Raw genomic sequence first — 21,809 nt, forward strand, 5'->3', positions numbered from 1 at the left:
TTGCGTTTTAATTATTATGTCATTAATGTGTGACCATATCAACATCAATTTTATGATTAATTGTATTTTGATCGCAGTTATGTGTATTGTATGGCAGCAGCAAACCAGCTGCGGGCTCTAACCAGAGTCAGGCTAATATAGATATAGGTTTGTGCAAGAGGGGGCCGCGGTGGCCGAGTGGTTAAGGTGTACCGACACTTTATCACTAGCCCTCCACTTCTGGGTTTCGAGTTAGAAACCTACGTGGGGCAGTTGCCAGGTACTGACCGTAGGCCGGTGGTTTTTCTCCGGGTACTCCGGCTTTCCTCCACCTCCAAAACCTGGTACGTCCTTAAATGACCCTGGCTGTTAATAGGACGTTAAACAAAAACAAACCAAACAAACCAAAAAAGGTTTGTGCATGTTATTGATTTATTCAATTTAAAAAGCCGCGAAACAATTTTATATTAGTATATTTCCTATTAAAATTATTTACAAATGTAATGAAATCCTCAACATGATAAACTTTTGTTGCGTTGATTGGATATGCATATTATCCCATTTTATTGGAAAAGACATCACGATATAAGTCCTATTTCATTGCAAAGGACTTCATTGTTGCACCGAGCAAACAAACCTTGGGGACAGGGCCTTACAAACTGAGGGCGCATTCTACGAGAAAAAAAAGGTAAAAAGTTACACATAATTATATGAAAATAATCTAAAGTGTATTATAACCGGATTTAACCACGATGTTTATATGGCAGGTGTCGTCGGTGAAGCGAAGACGCTTATTCTTCCGGATGTCCTGGTCTTATCATCTTGTACTTTTTCACATTTTTCATGCTATTCTTAGATCTTCATTCGTGTGTTGCCATCGTTTAATCGATGTTGAGTTAGCATTATTGTTTCGTGATCATGCCGGATGTTTTGTTTTTTCTAGTAATTAAATGTGTCAGAAGTTATATGCACGCATAAAACACGGATCTCGAAATAATATATCGATGTATTAAGTTCATTTTAGTTAAAAGTACGATACAGAAAATAATCAATAGAGACTGTACAGTTGTATACATATTAGAACTTTAATTCCATCTTAGCAAGCACAAAAAATAAGCCGATTATTGGATCTTAAAGGGCACACCTAATTCCAAGGCCAGGTCGTCTCATTATGTTAAAAAGTTTTGACCTTCTTACATTAACAAATGTGTCACTATATAGAGAACACGTGAAGTCACGTGTATCAGACTATGGATGTATGTAGTGTTTATAAGTAAGATAGAAAAACTACTGTGTTTAACAAATATCTTTGGAACTGGATATAGACCAACTACCATTTTTGCATTTCAAGGTAAGATACCATACTATGTCATATTACACCACTATGTCAATGTCTTAAATTAAAAAAAAAAGTAAAGTTTTTTATTGTTGTAAATATTTCACATTGACAAAATCAATTGTTTTAATCGGAACACCACTAGGTTGCCTCCACAACTCTTTATATGCAATTGCTCATGGATTGCCTAACCTACAGTCCATATGGTATATACATATAGAAGTTAATTGTCGAATCACATTCAGTTTGACATATTCTATCTATAGTCGGTTACCTCCTTTGTTTTGGTTTAAGTTAAGAAGTTGTTCTGATATCAGCTTAACATTTTATGTAAATAGTGTATTATTGACCATTAGTCTGGGAGAGTATTGGTTTTCAGACTGTAAAAAAAATATGCTGTTTCACTATTGCAGATATTGTTTCGCTATTTTAAATACCCCTGCAATGCCAACTGATCCTTCTGAAGGCTAGAGTTAGTAATCCAAGCCTGTCTGAAAAGAAAATTCCCTTAAATCTAGGTTAATGCTTAGTTGCCCTCCGATATACACACTTCATCAATACTAAATACACGTTATTTGGTTTGGTATCGTAATTTATCAATTTCAATAAATTACAATTCGTAGCATTGTTATTACTGTTAACTTGCAGTATTTTATTATAAGAATCCAGTGTACAGTGCTCAAATATGGGTATTAGGTGATTTTTGGTTTTATTGTGACAATAGAAAAAATGACATTTCGATTCATTTTCATAAACAACACTCACATCATTCGTTCTAGACTCGTGTATTCTATATAATCGGTGTTACACGATATTTGGTTGCAAAACACGGATATTGATGATCAATTCCCATTAACTCTATAGTATTTTGTTAAGTAAATACTGAAAGTGCTTTTTGCCATTTTCACATTTAGATGTTTATTCAAAGTTCGTTGTTTCACGTTTTTGAGAGATTACCATTAGATAATTCTGCTAGTATGTTCAGGTTATTATCTTATGTCTGACTGTAGTTTCTTTGCATAAGAGAAGAAATTATTGACAAAACAAGTTGTGTCATGTCACAGAGAGACTTTGTCGTTCCTCTGTATGTAAAGTTTATGCTACAGTATACGCAGAGTGGCGTTGAAATATTCTTTAACAAATAATCTAACCACACTATTTCTGAGATCACACTCCATGACAATACAGACTTAGTGACTGTAGATATGACGGGAGAAAGAAATTATCAGCACATCTTCCAAACTTTCATGACTGTTTGGTCAAAGAAAAATGCAGATGCAACGGGTACTTAGGGCCTGTAGCGGTTTAAATCATGACGGTGTAAATATCTTAACTACGTCTGACCTACCTCCGAGCCGACAATACCCCCCCCCCCCGCCAAAAGTGTGTGTCTGAACTTCCCAATGACGTACATTCCTACCCCTGTGATTTATGCAATTACCCATTTGTGTAAAGTCTAACTAGTTACATGTTGTTACTGGTGTAATTCGCGTTTGCCCTACCCTACTAACTCCCGCAATATCTAAAGAAAAGGAAATTGATCGTAATCTTTGGTAAGCGAAGATGAGACAATATCAACATTAATTAAATTATTTTAAATCAATCTCAGTATTCCCAAACAAATGAAATGCTTCTAAATATCTGAGGCGGTCAGCCATCGCAACATGATTACTACCCTAAAGAGAATTCAGGGGCGAGCATACATATAACACGGGTAGTCGAGTAATTTTATAGTTTAACCTCACAGTTGTGAAGAGTACGAAGATGGCGATGATGTTTTTGGGGTTTATTGACGCCTATTTCACAAAATTAAATACGCATCAGTTTGTTGCAAAATATAAAAGTTAACAGGTATGAAATTTCCGTGACATGTCGCACCGGCTCACAGAATGTTTCAACTTAAGGCAGACATGACCCGTGCGAATATATCTCAAACTTTACATTCTTTAATTTACACCAAATATTTGTCAACGTGGCGATATCTTGAAACATATTGTTAGTTACTTTGAACTGTACAATGTTTACGACTAATTTCCTTAAGGGTCTTCATTACTCTTGCGGGAATTGATGTCCAAAGTAAGATATATGTTATGGAATAAAAGCAGGGAAATAAAAACAAGGATTTATCCGTGATAAAACACATCAACATGATTGACAGTTCAATTCTGACTAATATCAGAATGTTAGGACTCCTCTGGCAGTTTATAGGTAGAAACTCTTTATAATCTGTAAAAACGCAAAATAAAACAACTTAAGTAGCAAGTGTTTCTCTCTACACAATACACAATTGTCATCGGTATGATTTTCCCTATCCTTACTATGTCACTCTTAAAGTTTATAACTTGATGATGTTAGTATTGTGATTGGTTCATATTTTACTTATATCATTTGCAGTTTATAATAAAACTCTAATGCACGGTATATGAATAAGAAACCGATAAAGTTCAGGAATGACCCGATGACGAATTTAAGGAATGTGCTTTTGTGGACCATGGATAAGTGACGTGTATTGGATGTGTAGATAGAATGTGTCATGCATAAGTTTTTAATCAGTTTTAATAAAGTGTATTTAAAGATACATATTGTGTTCATCGTTTATGAACCATATTTTGTAGTATATCCTAATGTAGTAACATTCATCTTAATCTTAAATCTCTAGATCTGTCTTTTCCCTGTCATTCTTCTTTGCTTTTCTTTCTTTATAATCATTATAAGTATTGTGTCGCTATCACAATCTGTGTAATATACAATTGTGGAGACGGCTTTTATAAGTTGTTTAAAACATGTCCCTAATACAATTGTGTCTAAACAATAGGATACGTTCGAATCAATTGTCAGTATGAACAATATTATATAGTTCGAAAAAGAAATTAATCTTAAAATTTCATTTCAAGTTGCTTTAAATATTGAATAATAAGTGCACATGAACATTTGACCAGTTTTTGATCTGAACGTCGGTGCGTCACGGGTAGCTAATTACGATGTTGATTGATGATAATGATGAACTTGAGTGTAACACACCGTCGGTCCCAATGAGTCTTCTCTACATTTCATGCGTTTGACCCGTTTGAACACCGACTTGAAAACATTCGGCTTCACATGGGCATTTTTTTGACCAATCAAAATACTTCTTAGTAATGAGGCTCTTTTTCGATTGGATAATCTGGCCATACTAACAAATATAATGATGTTTTTGATTGGTATTTTTTCCGTAGCCATTTCATTTTAAATTTTTTATTGATGTTTAAAAACAATAGGATTGAATAATAGATAAAACCTATATAAATTCTTTACGACGGCTGCTAAGATAATAAATTGATATTTTTTTTTAAATTACAAATATTCTATTTTGAAATGATCAGTATACGATACAACAGTCAAAGGGAGATTACTCATTCGTGTAACTTGATTACAAGTATATTTCCACTTCACAAACACATAATAAGAATACAGCTATTATTTGTTTATTAGGGGCATATTATGTAAACTACATGGCACTCAGTTGTTAACAGACTTGGCCTAATGTCCATGTGCATATATATGCACTTGCAATAACTGTCAATACTGTTAACTTATTTATAATTTAATTGAAAACAGATACAATAAATACAGTAATAATTTATATACTTCAAAGGATAAAGTATATTCTGTCAAACAAAACTGATTGAACAAAGACCAAACAAACATGTTTAACGGAAGACTCCTATTATATCCTTAGAATAATATCATTGAATTTACAGAAAGGTTATCAGAGCAGAAAAGAATTTTTCTAGATATTTTGTATAGTGTACATAATGTAATACACATTAGAATCAAAGGCATACAGTCATGACTGATTAGATCATATAGATAACAAAACGTCTGGTTTACCAATACATAATTGCACTCTATAAAGTAACGGTCTTTTCCCGTTACAGTCAGGACAGCCATGAAGAAAAATGCTGATAGCAATATGGTTATGATTTCTAAAACTAATAACGGAAATAAATAGAGAAAGTCTTAGATAATCATAAATTGGACAAGAACATAATGGAAGACGGTTTCGTATTACAAAAAGCAGGCACACGATTGATAGTTTGTTAAATGTTAAAATTATGGTCCATAGTGGTAGATTATACCCTGTTCAATATATGTTCATGTCCACTGGGTTGAGACCAGTAGTTGTGACTGACCAGGTAAATGTGTTCACCTGTCAAACCTAATCCCTGGTGGTTCCCTAAGATAAGATCACTGGTGAACAGTCATCTTATTTACATACTAATTTCATTGGTCAATTTTTCCTGTGATCTCTCCTTAGGTGTTATTCACTATACACCTGGATCAGTTTAGTTTTGTATTTGTCCCTGAATAGACAGGATACTTTCAGTTGTTTTGGGCTAACATGCAGGCTTAAATTTACGTCATTTAATATAATCATTATTTATTTTACTCGTGTTAATCATGTTAAGAAAATGCTTATGTCAATGGGACAGATATTATTGTTTGTTTGTATGTGTGTTTTTATTGGAAGTAATTTTAATTCAATAATGGTCTCCCATATTCTTGTGCTTGCGTATAAATGATGAAGTATTTAAAGTGTTTTAACTATTAAATATAATGGACTTTCAGAGATATCAAATTGATCAGGGGTGAAAGGGCATTTTATGTAAATATAACCCATTTTGTATTATTCGATAATATGACCGCTAAAACTCGATTTTTGGTGTTTGTAATATATATTGAATAGGAGATAATCATCATTAAATAAATCAAACATTTAAATTACTACATGAATTTCTAATTTGACAAAGAATGATATTACCTGTTCTATCCTCTTTAAAGGGTTTCTTCAATATCAATAATCTTTATTAGATTGTTGTTTAAAAGCTGAAGGAGTAAGGGAGTTAAAGTGGTCATTATCGGAAGTGTTACTAGTGCGGCACATGAGAGGGAAGAAACTACTAAAATAATAATTAGTTATGTTTATTGGTGGATCGAATATTCCCGTAGGTCTAAGGAAATCGGGATTGTTGTTTTGATTGTTAATAAGAGGATTAAGGACGTCTTGTAAGTGCTGAGGTGACAGCCCATGCATTATCTTATATATCATTATTTGTTTGTGCTTGTCCCTTCTTACTGAGAATGTTTCCAAACCAAGTTCTTTATATAGTATATTGTGTGATGTTCAAGATCTAAGTCCTCTTATCAATCTAGGTGCTTCTACTTTGACAGATTCTAAACGTTCTTTAGATTGTTGTGTGTAATTACTCGTTATTATGTCTGCATGTTCTTTAATTGGCCTCATAAATGCTGCGAAAATTTAATCAATGATTTACGATTAACTTCATTTTAATTATTGCGTTGGTGGTTTAATCTACTGTAAGAGTTTTCAAATATATAAAGAATGTTTAAAAGAAAATATATATAGCATACACAAAAAATTGCATCATACTTAAAGAGGCTTACCCGCAGACGGACCGGTAAACGGCACATCTCCGATCACTAAATAAACTTCAGTACACGTTTCTATGTGACAAAATTAGAGGCTTTCCGACTTTATTTCTTGAAAACAATTACAGAACATGTATTTAAAAGATGTTTTAAAACTCAACCTGAGAGGGAAATGTATGGAATATAACGGCAAATCTTCTTTGTAAATCGCCGCTGCCTTTGAAGTTATCAGTGTGCGGCACTGTGCACGTGCTTGTTTCTTTGATGTGTCAATCAAATTAGACTCCACTTTATAGCGGGGACTTATTGCGGGTTGCGATTAAATAAACAATATTTAAAAAATGAAGTTTTAATATCACTTTTCAGCGTTTTATAAGGAAAATAAAATGAAAAACTCAATAATTCCAACAATCTGTCATATTTAAAAAAATCTTTTTCTATTAGCCAATTTTTCTGATCTCTCTGCGGGCAAGCTTCTCTAAGTGTAAGTCCTAGATGTTTGTGTTCTGTTGTGTCAGTGATTTTATTGATATATAAGCAATTATCAACAGAACCAATTAGCTTACTGCATTTGGGTTATAAATAACTCGCGAATACGAAACATTTTATGACAGTGGCCCCACGGAATTGATCGGAATTATGCGAGTGTAACGCAGCTTTAGAAACCTGGCCTTGTTATATACAATAGGGCCCGATAACAAAAGCCTAGCGGAACTTCATCATTACATATGCTTGGCTAGTTCCACGCTAGGTTTAAACATTGAGCTTATTTTACATTCATATTATCTGAAACATTACAGATGAGTTCGCATTAATGCTTCGATACTACTAAGGAGAATGCATACCCAGAAACTCCGGAAGACATTATCCCGTTCGTGGTCCTCTTTTAAACAGGTGAGTAACATTTCAAATTACGTAAATTTAAAACAAAATGTATGTCTGTATCAAATCAATAGAAATGCATGGGTAGTCAAGAAGTCATAAAGCGAGCCAAAACGCGTTGTAGCCTCGAGAGTGTAGACAAGAACAGACAGAAAAACTGTCTTTCATTTTAAAAGGCAAATGTTGTAACTGAATATAATAATGTAGCTAAAGCGTTTTGCCTTTTCTATAACTTGACTATTGATTCAATCTGAAAAAAAACACTTCCGCCTTTAACAGGGCAATATGTCTAATGCTCAGTCCTCAAATCAAAGTATGAATTTTCACGATTTCCAAAGGCGATACGTACTATTTATTATTATACTATTTACTCTTTATTATTATACTATTTATTTTCATTTAAAAACAGCAGTGAGTATATACCATTTAATTCTTTCTTAGACTGCTTATAGGATTTGTCATAAGATTTAACTCTTCCCCCCAATATATATTCGTTATTCTTTATTTTTTTTAACATAAAACGAAATATTTTCAATGTGTCGAAGATGTTATGACGAAAATTGATTACATTTATAAATGGCCAGTTTAGAACAACGCCTTATTCAACCAAAGTTTTTAAATTTGCTTGTGTAAAGTACAGGTATAGCTCAAGTAGATATACCGGTGGGAATAATAGGTTGGCGTTCAGATAACAACACAAAGGTACAATAGCTAAACAGTTATTTTACAGGGGCACATCTGGGGTGTTGGATTACAGAGCATATACATGTATCTCTAACGTGAAGGAACTTACCTGATACATTACCTTGATAAGAAAAAAGTAACACATGATAAGGTTTTCATGGAGTATTACTTCGGATAAAACACTCGTAGTGATTGACCCGGTATGTTCCAGACGGAACTTTCTTGTTGTCGGCTGTAATGAGTATGTCCTTGTTAACAGTTTATAAATGCTTTAGAGTTCCCACAACACCTGTTATAGCATGCAGACGAATTCGACCTAACAGTTACCAGGCGAACGATTAAAATAGAATACTTTGTCCTTGAACATTATCGACGTCAATAATTACTGTAGTTGCACTGCGTAATGTTACGTAATCATTTAAGCAGAATACGACGACCGAGTAACGGAAGGTCAAACTAACTTCTGTCTTAGTTGCTAAAACTACTATAATCTATCACTGCATAGCAATTTGATCTCATTATGTTTACGTAATTGTGGTTTATTTGTACCTACGTAGCACATTGTTTTTTATTTAGGGATAACGAATATTTAAGGAATAATTTTGAAAGGGGCACATGATTGATGCTAGTAGATCTAATGAGTCATATCCACACACACCTGTGAATCGCTTCCGGTCGAAAAGGGTCATGCACAGCGTCAGTTACAAAACAAAAGGTGGTCAAAGGGGCAATACATTGTAAGCATGAACGGACAGACGAGGCAAAAGGTGAACGTACGGTTAGAGTTATCTATTGTTTACAAGTATGATATAGTACAATGCTGGGCATAAATAGCACTGTTTCATAATTCTTAATTGACTTTGAGTTATCAAATAACAACTGCCGCAATCCCTTGTCCAAAAACAGGTCTTACGTACTGTGTCGCTGCATGAATCGCATGTTCCTGTTTACAAAACTGCCGTCTCGTTTTCAAACCAGCCATGTGATATTATCAGCGCTATATATGAGAGTGGTTTCTCTACGAAATCGTGTGATCAATACAAAACCAAAATATTATTTGTATTGCGAGTATAAGCGGAAGTAGTTTTATTTTACTTGTTATTGTCAATTGAATCAAAATGTGTTCTCCAAAGGTTATGCAGCTTTTACATGTTGATTCAACGCTATCAACTGTTTAGCGGACATGTTGATCTGTTAACTGGCAGACGACGGCAATCCCATCGATCATGAGATTAGTTTACGGATGTACTTCAAGTTTTCAGTGATATCTAGAAATTGAGTCATGATCGAGAAAACTTATATTTTTATTTAACTGTTATCTGTTGTATATTTGGCAAATACCCGTCTGTGTGACAACTTCTCCTTCAATTCATATACAATGTAAAAAAAACATGCCATAAAGGCAAACAATGCCGATGATTATTACTTTTGTCTTGCGTTATTTGTTGTGGGCGTCAAGGTTTGGTGACAATAGTTCGATGGTTAACATTTTCACTTCAAATATCGAATTGTTATGTAACCTAGAAAAAAGGCAATATACTGAAAAGATGATTACTAAACTAATTTCATCAGAGGGAAATGAGATTTATGACATTCGTGATATATTAAAAGAACAATCTCAGTTTTATTCAAATTTGCATAGTAAAAAAGACACTGTTTTTACAGAAATACACCAATAAACTTTTGTTTCAATGAACATAATACATATGTAAGTAAACTGAGTATAGAACAAAGTCAATGAAAGGTCAACTCACGGTAGAGGAATGTCTGAAATCTTTGAAAAATATGAGCAATGGAAAATCCCCAGGCCTTGATGGCTTTACAACAGAGTTTTACAATTTTGTTTGGTCTTACATACATACATTCTATATTAAATCTATAAACAATCTCTTCAGGATTAATCAATGTCAATAAGTCAACGTCAAGGAATAATAAAATGTATACCTAAATCGGGGAAATCAAAACTATACCTTAAAAATTGGAGACCAATTACATTGTTAAATGTAGACTATAAGATAACAGCATCTGCAATTGCCAACATAATAAAACCCACTTTAGTGGATATAATTAGTGAAAGTCAATCTGGTTTTGTCAAGGGTCGTTATATAGGAGAATGTTCAAGGATTATCAATGATGTTATATTCAAGTCTGAAAAAATGATGTACCTATTATTCTGTTAATGTTAGACTTTGAAAAAGCATTTGATTCCCTTGAGTGACCATTCATTGAAAAGAGTCTACAATTTGTTGGGTTCAGTAATGACATTCTTAATTGTTTCAAGACTTTGTACTCCAATATATCAACAACTGTTGAACATAATGGACATCTTTCTACTTTTTTGATGTTACCCGAGGTGTACGACAAGGAGACCCTTTGTCTCCCTATCTATGTATTATTTGTCTTGAACTACTATCAGCAGCTATAAAGTTTGATCCTGATATTAAAGGTTTTATCCAAAATAACTCGGAATATATATTAAGTCAAAACGCGGATGATTCAACACTAATACTGGATGATAATAGGAAATCACTAGAAAAAAGTATATTCTTGATTGACATCTTTGAAGAATGTTCTGGCTTGAAGGCCAATTTTGATATAACTCAAGCTGTATGGATTTGGGCAAAACGGGGCTGCGGAGAGGAAATTGAAACAACTCCAAAAGTTTATTGGAATCACAGTGGTAAATTCAAGCTACTATGAATCACATATGATTTATCCAAAGAAAATATTTTGATAGCAATTTTACTGAAAAATTTAAAGTAATAGAGAATCTTTTGTCTAATTGGTCTCTCATGAATGTATCAAACATTGGTAAAGTAACGGTTATTAAAATATTAGCGTTCCCTATCATGGTTTGAGTTTTGACAGTTCTTGCAAGCCCAAATGAAAAAGTACTGAAGTCTTTCCAAAAGCTATTATATAATCTTATCTGGAATAGCAATGTAGATAAATTAAAAAGAAATATTTTAATATTAGACTATAAAGGCGGTGGCTTAAAGGTCCCTGATGTCTTTTCATACTGCAAAGCATTAAAAGTAATATGGATAAAAAATGTTTAGATTATGATTACCATTCAGACTGGAAAAAACTATTCATTGACCATATTGAAAAATATGGTGGCGATAAAATATTGAGTTTAAGAAATTTTGGTCTTACAGAATTAAGAAAAAGGGAAAACTTGGGACCTTTTTGGAATGAAATTTTACAGATTTGGGTTTCTCTTTAAGAATACCTCCCCGCAGCCCCTGAGGATATTCTCTCCCAGCCTTTATGGTTTAATGAAAGTATTAAAATAAATAGACGCCCTGTTTTTTTTCAAAGAAATTATGTGATGCTGATATATACTATGTAAAGGACCTTGTTGATGGAAATGGATTTTTTTTGACAAATGAACAATTTATCCAAAAATATCAAGTTCACATTAATTTCATGAACTTCAAAAGTCTCATTAGTGCCATTCCGAGAGGCCTAAAGAGATTGGTCAATGCCCACAGACAAAATATTAAAAATATTGTACATAACAATTTAAATCAAGTTAAAAGAATTGAAAAACCACCAAGATACTTCTATAAAAAGATTATTTCAAAGGTGGCAGAATGGCCTGTTAAATCTCATGAGAGATGGCATACCTTGTTATATATATCTTTATGCAAAAACGAGTTGGAAAAAATCTATGTTATTCCGTTTCAGAAAACAAATGACTCTAGACTACAAAGTCTCCAATATAGAATTACTCATAGATTCTATGTGTTCTTTATTAATGCAATGTTATTAAAAACGAAAGTTTATGAACACGGAGAGTGCAATGTTTGTAGTGAAGCACAGGAAACAATTTGCCATCTCTTTTGGGATTGTCCTCATAGCCAATCATTATGGACAAGTCGTATTAACTCTCTTTATCAATACTATTTTATAAGGCTAGAAAGAAAACCTGACTCTTTCCTACAAACACATTCCAAATTGGGAAACTTGTAAAACCTTTATTAAGAATTATAGAAGTTTAGATCTATATTCTATCAACAAGCTTCCAACCAGTATGGCTCAAAAGACCCGGCAAAAGTGGGAAGGAGTCCGATCTATCCTTATCTAAATCCAACAATTTCAATAATATGAGTCATGGAATTTATTGTTGAAACTATATGTAACATGATGTAAAAGAAATGTTGAAATGAATGATGCAATGGAAAATAAAAAATTAAAAAAAAAAGTTTTCAGTGATATCTAGACATTGAGTCATGATCGAGAAATTTAGATTGCCAGTTTCATTTCTACACAACAATTCTTTCATTTTTGTCTCTTTTATTTGGCGTTGGCAAATACCCGTCTGTGTGACAAGTTCTCCTTCAATTCATATACAATGTAAAAAAAAAAAAAAAAAACATGCCATAAAGGCAAACAATGCCGATGATTATTACTTGTGTCATGCGTTATTTGTTGTGGGCGTCAAGGTTTGGTGACAATAGTTCGATGGTTAACATTTTCACTTCAACTATCGACGGTTTGAAAAATATTGACGACAGGAAAACAAAATAAAGCAAACAATTTTTTTTTAAAATAAGTCAGAAGTGGCTTTGGATTTATCCGTCAAAAACAGTGACCATCAACTTAACACTTCACAAAAACATCACTTCAGAGATCATTGTCCGAACGTTCAACAAATACAGATACATATACTGAGAATCTGGTATGGCAATTAATTAGCTTGCTGAGATATTCAAAACGGTTGATGGAAATATCTAAATAAACACAGAGTAAACTTAAAGGGTAAATCCTGTACAGACGCTTCGGAAGTGATACAAGCCAAACAGATTACAGATATTTCGATAAAGAATCTCCCATGAACAATGCCTGTAACCGAACACGCACAACTAAACCGGGCTTCTCCACGCATATAAACACACACACAATTACAGACAGTCGGATACGACGCACCTGTACTGCGGATTACATTGTTTGTGTGTTTTAATAACATCACAAAAGAGAAAATATATTGGAATATATTTAATACACACGGATTTGACGTCTGCTGTTTTAGTGGTCGGTATAGCCATTTTAATTGTTATTAATTTAGCTGCACTTGGTACCCTTAAATTAAGAAAATGACTGTGATAATAACGTTGGACAACATGTATACGTGTATGTGTGTTTAAACATAGTGTTCTTGTCGACATTTAATATTGTAATACATTGATATCTGATATACCTAACTGACATATGTGTATATTGTGTGAAAACTAACACTATTTAATCATCGTGTTAGGACGCAAGGTGGGGAGTACTTCCGCCATCATGACCTTTGCAGTCAAATGATGGAGTGTTTTCTACACTCCAGTGATCCATATTGATACACAAGTACATTCTGGGCCTTACATATACATGTATTCACGATCGGATGTATTTATATATATTTATGTGTATGTGTTATGGCTGTTTTGTTTGTGAATCATGTGCGCGTATTTGTATGGCACGAATGTAAGTATGGATAGAGCCGAAGTGCACGTGCGGAAGTTTTGGAAGCGTCACCACAGGTAAGGTGTACCGTGAGAAATGGCCTTGTTTTGCTTACCTGTAGTCGGATGACATTATTAACGAGCTCGAGGATACAGGCACAGAATGCAGACTGTGCTTTACCTGATGGAGAGAGATCGATCATTGTACCAATAATTGTACCCTGCAAACCACCACGGCTTCGGCAACACGACCGGTTATGGACCAAGGTCAGCTACAGGAAGTTTGTTGGTAATCACGGGCGGGTCATGGTATCCCAAAGGCTTAGGGATCGACACTGAAGACATTCTAGTCGGATGGTCTCTGGTTAACTAGCTAGAAACCTTTCCTGGTAACCATATATACGTAATCTGTGGGTTAGTATATAGTGAGGAGGACTTTTGTCTCAGTCACCCTAGATGAGACGCGCGCGGGAGAACGTTATACTCCGGTTCTGTTTCGATGCATTGACTCTTGTTCGTGAGGAGAACTTAAACTGTGAGCTGTGACGTACTGTGACGGGCTATGCTGAACATTTATATCTTGAAGTTTATGTGTTTGTTAGAAGTTGTGAGAGTGAGCATGAATGTATATAATAAATTGTAAATATTTCTTGTACTATATCTAGTGTAGTTGTTTCCAAATACCTATATCTGACGCTTGTTCTACGTTACCCATGTGTTTGTGATATTTACGTCTCTGACTGATCTAAATATGTTGTTGGCATATCATTGATAGAAGAACTCAATACTTTTCATATTTTGAAGGATCCAAAAATGATGCGACGAACTATCAAACCGATCCTGTTCGTTATACTTGTGGTAGCAGTTCTGATATTTATTATCCGATTGATAATAGCCTCTCAGGAACGAATTTTCTCTCGTCCGGTAAGTTTTGATTATTTGTGTACAAGTATTTGTAATCACGTTATCTTGTACGGCGATATTTATGTTCCTGGTTCATACCTGAGTGGATAATGAGAAACCTGAGCTAGTATCCCGATATTATTTCAAAGACATTACTGATAAAGAAATGACACAGTGTTCGTCACAGATCATTCATTTGGTAATAGGGAGTGTTCGTTTTGGTGTCCATTCAGTTTAAGAAACTGTATACATGTACCTAAACTATTGAAAATGTATTTTATTCTAAGTATAATTTCAATGTTTCACAGTCAGGGATATATCGAAGATAACATTAAAACACTGAAAGATCACCGAGTTTTGTACTTTTAGTACTTTTTGTACCATAAATATTTTCATTAAAATTCAAAATAAAATTGTATCAAAAATCTTAAGAGTAATTATATTAAGAATTAATATCGGACAATGTCTTTTGTTCTCAAGCTTACTCAGCCAGTTAGTTAACACATAATAGTCACAGATAATGTCTTACGTAGACTTTAGAAGCATGTCAACATATACACCTATAGTTCTCTATTTAAACCCACCCAGTGTCATTTGTTACAACAATTACAATGCATTGTATAATCATGAATGGTGAGATAAGAATCTAAGAGCTTAAAGACTCATAAGTTATTCATATAGCTCAGTTATGTTCAGTACTTGTCGCTGGCTAATGTTTTGATGATTTCCCGAAGACTTAAAAGTCTAAAAGCTAAATAAAAAAAGTTTATATAACTATGAGTAATTATTGAACTAATTATTTCCCCCCCACATACCCAAGTCCGCCATTCTTTACCTTTCACTGACGAATGTTTCGTCTGTTTAACACAAATACATTGTATTCATCAATTATCAATTTATTAAATATTTCATCATTTCGATCGGTTATTCAACAACAATGCATATATCTAGCCTGTTAGTCATTATGGTGTATGCGAACTGTGTAATTTCATACTGTATCGAACAATTGAAACTTTTGTTATATTATTTGAATGTTTTCTATAAGCTGACATATCTCTAGATAACCATGACATATATATAGCTATACATCACGAGCTGGTGATCGATACGTACAGGTGCCCTCATTACTCCGAGTTACCCTGATGTATCTATATACTAATTATTTTATTTACTCATTGATCTTTACAAAAGTTGTGATATTTCTCTACAGAAATGGGATTTCAACATCAAGAATATATGCGGGGACCAATTAGCAACTTCTGGACAACAGGAAGTAGTAATAATGGAACATCAACTACCAATCAAAACCGATCTTTGTCCATTGTCCGTCCCTGAGATAGAGCGAACTTACGCCTGGTAAACAACATTACATCTATACACTGACTTCCATAAATGCCTAAACGTTGATAACATATTTCTCAATCTAATCAATCTTAATAGTCTAATATTGTATTTTTTTCTGATAATTTCTTATCATAATGCTTATGACTATCGAATACAGAAATCCTCAAACTTCAGAAATAGCCCCCTGCCTAACCCTTTCTGAAACTTCATTGGTTATTTCCTTAAGTTTTTGCCATAGTCATTTACAAATTAATCAAATACAAAAAAAACTGTAAAGTACGAACAAACAATCAAAAGAATGTTAATGGACAGCAGCGTTATATATCGTGCCATGTAGTTTAAAATGTTTGGTCATCCGGGAATAAGGGAAAGAGGGAATCAGGCTTTTATTTACAGGTTGAAAAATAGTGACAAAAGTACAATGTTTAGGTCTGAATCAACCGCAAAATAGAACATCTTTTGAAAACGAATTGTATGGAAAATGTTGGATGGTTATGATACACGTGTGTAGGTCGTAAATAATATAATCTAACATAATGTCTCGGTATTATTCCCTGTGATTTTTAACAATAGTTTTTCCCCATTGTTTGATGAAAAAAGGCAATTTGTCTCCATTAATAAGTCATTATACACTGGACATCTCAATATATACTATTGCTTTTGTTGTATTCTATTGATTTATACCTATCTTGATCGCATACATGTAGAAGTCATGGTGTTCTTGCTTCTGAATTGTAAACGTGATAATCACACAAAAAATACGTGGTCATATGCAAATACGAAATAGTGTGAACAGAAATCCATTGTTCTTGAAATTGAACATTTTATTATTAACAATTCTGTAATGCTTTACAAAAAAAAAAAAAAAAGATTTGATCGCCTTCCTTATATAAAATATTTGTTATATGAGCACATCTTAATATAAATTGAGAGTAAGATACAGTAGAATTAAAAATTAATTGTATTGAATCATTTGGCTGTCTCATGCTTCTAGGATTCGTCAGTAATACTTAGATCCCTTAAGTGTTGATTCCTAGACGGGTAACCGATAAACTCACAGTGTGTTCAAATGAAATGCCACAATGTGGTTGCGAAAAAGTCTCATAATTCAATAAACTAGAAAATGGCTGTACGACATCAATACCCTCTGTTGTCACTTGATACCCCGAAACATAGTTTGGTGAGGATCGCCTCAGCAGTGGAGATCCTAGTTAGTTACATTGCATCGAGACGGGACGGACGGACATGGGTAACACTATATGCACCCCCCCCCCCCCCCCCGTCCGTTTCATGGCGGGGGCATCAAAATAATTTCAATATTGCATTTCAAAAGAACGTCATGTGCATTGTGAACATTGTCCTGAGAAAGCTTACAATTACAATAGACGTAGACAGTATAATAAATCCCTTTATGTTTATGGAAGGTATTTCAACAACATTCAGAGTATATGTGGTAACCTGAAGCGCTTTGGTAGAGTCAAAGATGGCGGATGGGATGTATGTCTGGACGAAGATTTGGTACAGAAAGGTCACTGTCTAGTTTACTCGTTCGGGTAAGAATTCGTGTGTGCTTTATCTGAATAAAATATCTACTTACAGATGATATATCCCCTACAAAGATTAAATATACGCGATTGAAAACATAAATAAACTATTATTGTACATCCTTACACCGATCCAAATCTTGCATATCTTACCAAAATTGTTCCAAATGGACAACCTAATACACATAAACAAATAAGTCTCTCTAGTTCCAAATATTCGACGTCTTAGCCTTCGACAAGGAAACAGTATCTTTTTACTTCTTAGATCGCCATCTTGGCTGTTAAAATGTCTGCTACAAATCCAAATCAAAAAGCTTTTGGTGTAGATTTGTAACGAGGCACTGGATAAACAAAGATGGCAATTTCAGACGTAACAATAGTCAGTTTCCTTGGCAAAGGCTAAAATGCCGAAAATTGTTAATTATAGAGAAATATTTGTTATTTGTATAAAAAAAAAACCATATATACGTAATAAACGCTTCTACCATCTTCCAAACAATTGAGCATTACATGTATTTGTTTTCAGCTAGGTATCTCATTAATATGATGATTCCCTGCACAACACATAAAATCACTAGTCGGTTATGCATCGAACTTCGTTTTTAAGAGTACACAAAAGACAGGAACTCCGATATTAACAGTCGACGGGAGAACCTTGGGAATTCTCGCCTGTTTCACCTGTATTCTTACGTCATTTAATTTTAATTAGGAGCGTAAACTTGTCTTAGGATTTGGTCTTGGTCAAGTCTTAAGACATTAATCTTTATTCCCGTATATAGGAATTATATATTCCATATGTTCAGTACTCAACAAAATAGTTTCCAACCTCAGAAAAGCATTTTCTATTGGGCCTTATTTCGGGTGAAACAGAGGTTGATTTTCTGGGGAAACAGCAACTAATTGGCAGACAAAACAGCAGATAATTCACTTAATTGGTAAAGCATTTCTGGGGTGTGATCTTGTCGTATGAACCTTGTCTGTTCTTTTTATTTGACTTGTTTTCCAATAAAAGAGAAGAATAACAGTTCTTGCATTTTCGTCTTTTTGTAGAATCGATTTCGAATTTAGCTTTGATGACGGTATCTCTGAAGAATGGGGCTGTATGGTTCACTCATTTGACCCGAGGTACGTATTTCTTCTGTCCAATTTAGGACTTGTGAAAATTAAAGTTAGTTATTTTCTGGACCCGGTGACTTGCAAAACATTCCATGCCCCTTTACCAACTCATAACTGTCTGAATTTTGATATCAACCAATTGGAGTTATTTCCCTATTTTGACAAAAATACGGAAACGGACATTTAGACAGCAAAACCTGAGATTCAACTTAGAAATAATCATATTTTTCATGTAAGCTTGTGGTGGTCCTCTTTTTCTTTTTACTTATGTCAAAGTCCGTGTTTACGCCTTGTATACTCGTTAGTCCCAGTTTATCGGCTTTTGAAATAAGACGACAAGCACATTTTGAGTTGTATTTTAAAATACCAATTAACAACATGTTCTATATATTGAATTATTTCTAACCTTCGTCATGCACGTTTCTTGCCGTCGTTTCGTTTTCTCATTTCTGTATTGCGTATCAATTACGAGGTGGTCGGAATCTTCTTAACAATCACCGATTACTTTTTTTCAAGCATGAACACAGACAGTCATCGACGGAGTCCTAAGGTATATTTCCACAACTTGGGACTTTCCAATTTTAACGGAACGACACCGGAGGCCAACTGGAAAATGTTGACATTTCAGGGAATAAGACAAGAACTCAACCACCAAAACGTAAAATATTATATATATATATATCAAGTTTATTACTCAAGATAACAGCAGACATACAGTCATGAATATTCAGAAGCTCATCTTACAGATATACGTTTTATTGCATTTACGAAGTGAAATATAGATATTTAGCAAATTGATCAAACTTGTATTTTCACTGCAACAATAAGCAGTAAATACATAAGGTTTCGTTTTTGACAAAGGAGAGCGAACAATTGTATTCACCTCATTTGATCTTGTGATTGTTTTCCCAATTTTCTAGACTAGCTTTTAACAAAGTACTCACCTGACGTTAGCTTTCCATACACAGATTCTCCGATAAGAGCAGAAAATACTTAAATTGCGTTAATCAGCCCTTTTAATGTTACGCCGTCAAGCTGACGTTTAGTAACGTCACAACGATACGACGTCGCAAGTTATGTTACTGATTCCCGCAGTTTATGATACTATCAATTTTTCGATGTTTTGTTTTTAACATAAAATGCATTAAAAAGAAATGGAATGATTTCCCGTTGAATGTAATCTATATTTCACTCGTATGACAGAATAATGCGATATATTCCTTCACGCTTCGCACTCGTGAAAATATCGATATAATGTCATACTCGTGAAAGATATATATAAGTGTTATCACTAGATCAAATTATTAAAACTTATCCTATAGCTTAACCGAATGTTAACAAACCACAAAACCCGCGATCTTTATTAGTTTGTTTATTTTCTTTAGGAACTCTTTTCCATTATCTTTGGTTTTTTTTATGATAACTTATTGTTCTACTTGCATTTTAAGTCAATGGAAATGCTAACAGGTAGCGGGAAGAAATATATGATGCGTGTGTATTAATGCACATGGGAAAATGAACATTTTGGACCTTGAACTTCAATGTGTTTAACATTTACTTGGTCTGTAAGCATTGCCTGACACGCGGTGATATACAGTAAGTTAATCTTATAACCTTATTGACATGTATCTGTAAATAAATAAGGATATACAGATATAGTTAAGGATACATTTTAAAGACCTATGTTTAAACTTGGGTTGCCTGGAACAACAGTTTGGATCTATCCTTACGAGAATAGCCCATTGGTGAGGTTACTTCGTCCGATTGTTTAGTTTATGTGAAGAAAGGAAATGTTAGATAAGACATATTGTTACAGTTAATTAAAACGTCTTGACTTCAGGGTCTATTTATTTCTTACAGATTATTCCAGATATTATTAAAATGGACATAGAAGATTGGGAATGGCATGTTATACCGGAAATGTTGACCTCCAAAGCTTTAACCGGCGTTAAACAATTCCTGGTGGAATTCCACTTTTCTAACATACCGGAGGCGGATACGGAGGGATTTTGGATATCAAAATTCTTCCTACTCAAAGAATTATATGCAATGGGATTTCGAATGACTTGGATTACACGGAATCTCCTGAATGTTTGGCAGTCCCGCGTAACGGGAAAAGAAATCATTGGTTGTTTCGAGGTAACATTTATCAGGAGGTGATATCAAAGTGCTTCATTTAAAATAAATATTATACAATTACAAAAGACATACCACTACACATAGACATAACACTCTGACATAGATATACCACTAAAACACAGACATACCACTACAACACAGGCATACCACTACAACACAGACATACCACTACAACACAGACATACCACTACAACACAGACATACCACTACAACACACACATACCTCTACAACACACACATACCTCTACAACACACTACATCACTACAACACAGACATACCAATACAACACACATACCACTACAACACAGACATACCACTACACCATAGACATACCACTACAACACCCATATACCACTTCAGCACACTACACAACTACAACACACTACACCACTACAACACAGACATACCACAACAACACAGGCATACCACTACAACACACTACACCATTACAACACAGACATACCAATACAACACAGACATACCACTACAACACAGACATACCACTACAACACACACATACCACTACAACACACACATACCACTACAACACACTACACCACTACAACACACACATACCACTACAACACACACATACCACTACAACACACACATACCACTACAACACACTACACCACTACAACACACACATACCACTACAACACACACATACCACTACAACATAGACATACCACTACAACATAGACATACCACTACAGCACACTTCATCACTTCAACAGATATGAAATCTGTATCACACATACCATTGCAACAAATTTACCATTACAACATACACACATACCACTACATCAGATAAATTACTTTTAACATTATCATTTTGTAAAATTCCTTATTTCTTCAGATTGTTTTATTCAGCGTGTCACTTACTTACGAATTACATCACTATGTATACATGGACTTCTGAACAGGTGAAATGGCACGTCTATTGCTACATACACGTATTTATGTGTGTGTGGCTATTGCGTGGACAACATTGGTATATT

The 21,809-nt window shown here is 34.1% G+C and overlaps 1 protein-coding gene across 3 annotated transcripts; it reads left to right on the top strand.

Annotated features, from left to right (window-relative positions):
- Positions 1-1,176: 1,176 nt before the first annotated feature.
- Positions 1,177-21,024, top strand: LOC117329540 (methyltransferase-like protein 24). 3 transcript variants are annotated; one of them, XM_033887531.1, is made up of 8 exons: positions 1,177-1,330; positions 7,546-7,639; positions 14,566-14,685; positions 15,875-16,020; positions 17,433-17,561; positions 18,603-18,677; positions 19,185-19,326; positions 20,529-21,024. In XM_033887531.1, the coding sequence occupies exons 2-8, from the start codon at positions 7,583-7,585 to the stop codon at positions 20,826-20,828; spliced, it is 969 nt and encodes a 322-aa protein (XP_033743422.1). In that variant the 5' UTR covers positions 1,177-1,330; positions 7,546-7,582; the 3' UTR covers positions 20,829-21,024. The 3 variants fall into 3 exon arrangements, with proteins under 3 accessions (XP_033743422.1, XP_033743424.1, XP_033743423.1); XM_033887533.1 differs by lacking the exon at positions 7,546-7,639; XM_033887532.1 differs by lacking the exons at positions 1,177-1,330; positions 7,546-7,639 and adding an exon at positions 13,378-13,839.
- Positions 21,025-21,809: the final 785 nt, after the last annotated feature.

Source organism: Pecten maximus, chromosome 6 (genome assembly GCF_902652985.1).
Source record: "Pecten maximus chromosome 6, xPecMax1.1, whole genome shotgun sequence".
Taxonomy (NCBI): domain Eukaryota; kingdom Metazoa; phylum Mollusca; class Bivalvia; order Pectinida; family Pectinidae; genus Pecten; species Pecten maximus.

Bases quoted from the DNA above. Each gene is read 5' to 3' on its own strand.
- LOC117329540 (XM_033887531.1), top strand. From the start codon at position 7,583: ATGCATACCCAGAAACTCCGGAAGACATTATCCCGTTCGTGGTCCTCT. The intron at 16,021-17,432 runs GTAAACAACATT...TGTTTATGGAAG, and splicing joins ATAGAGCGAACTTACGCCTG to GTATTTCAACAACATTCAGA. The intron at 18,678-19,184 runs GTACGTATTTCT...CTTTTTTTCAAG, and splicing joins GTTCACTCATTTGACCCGAG to CATGAACACAGACAGTCATC.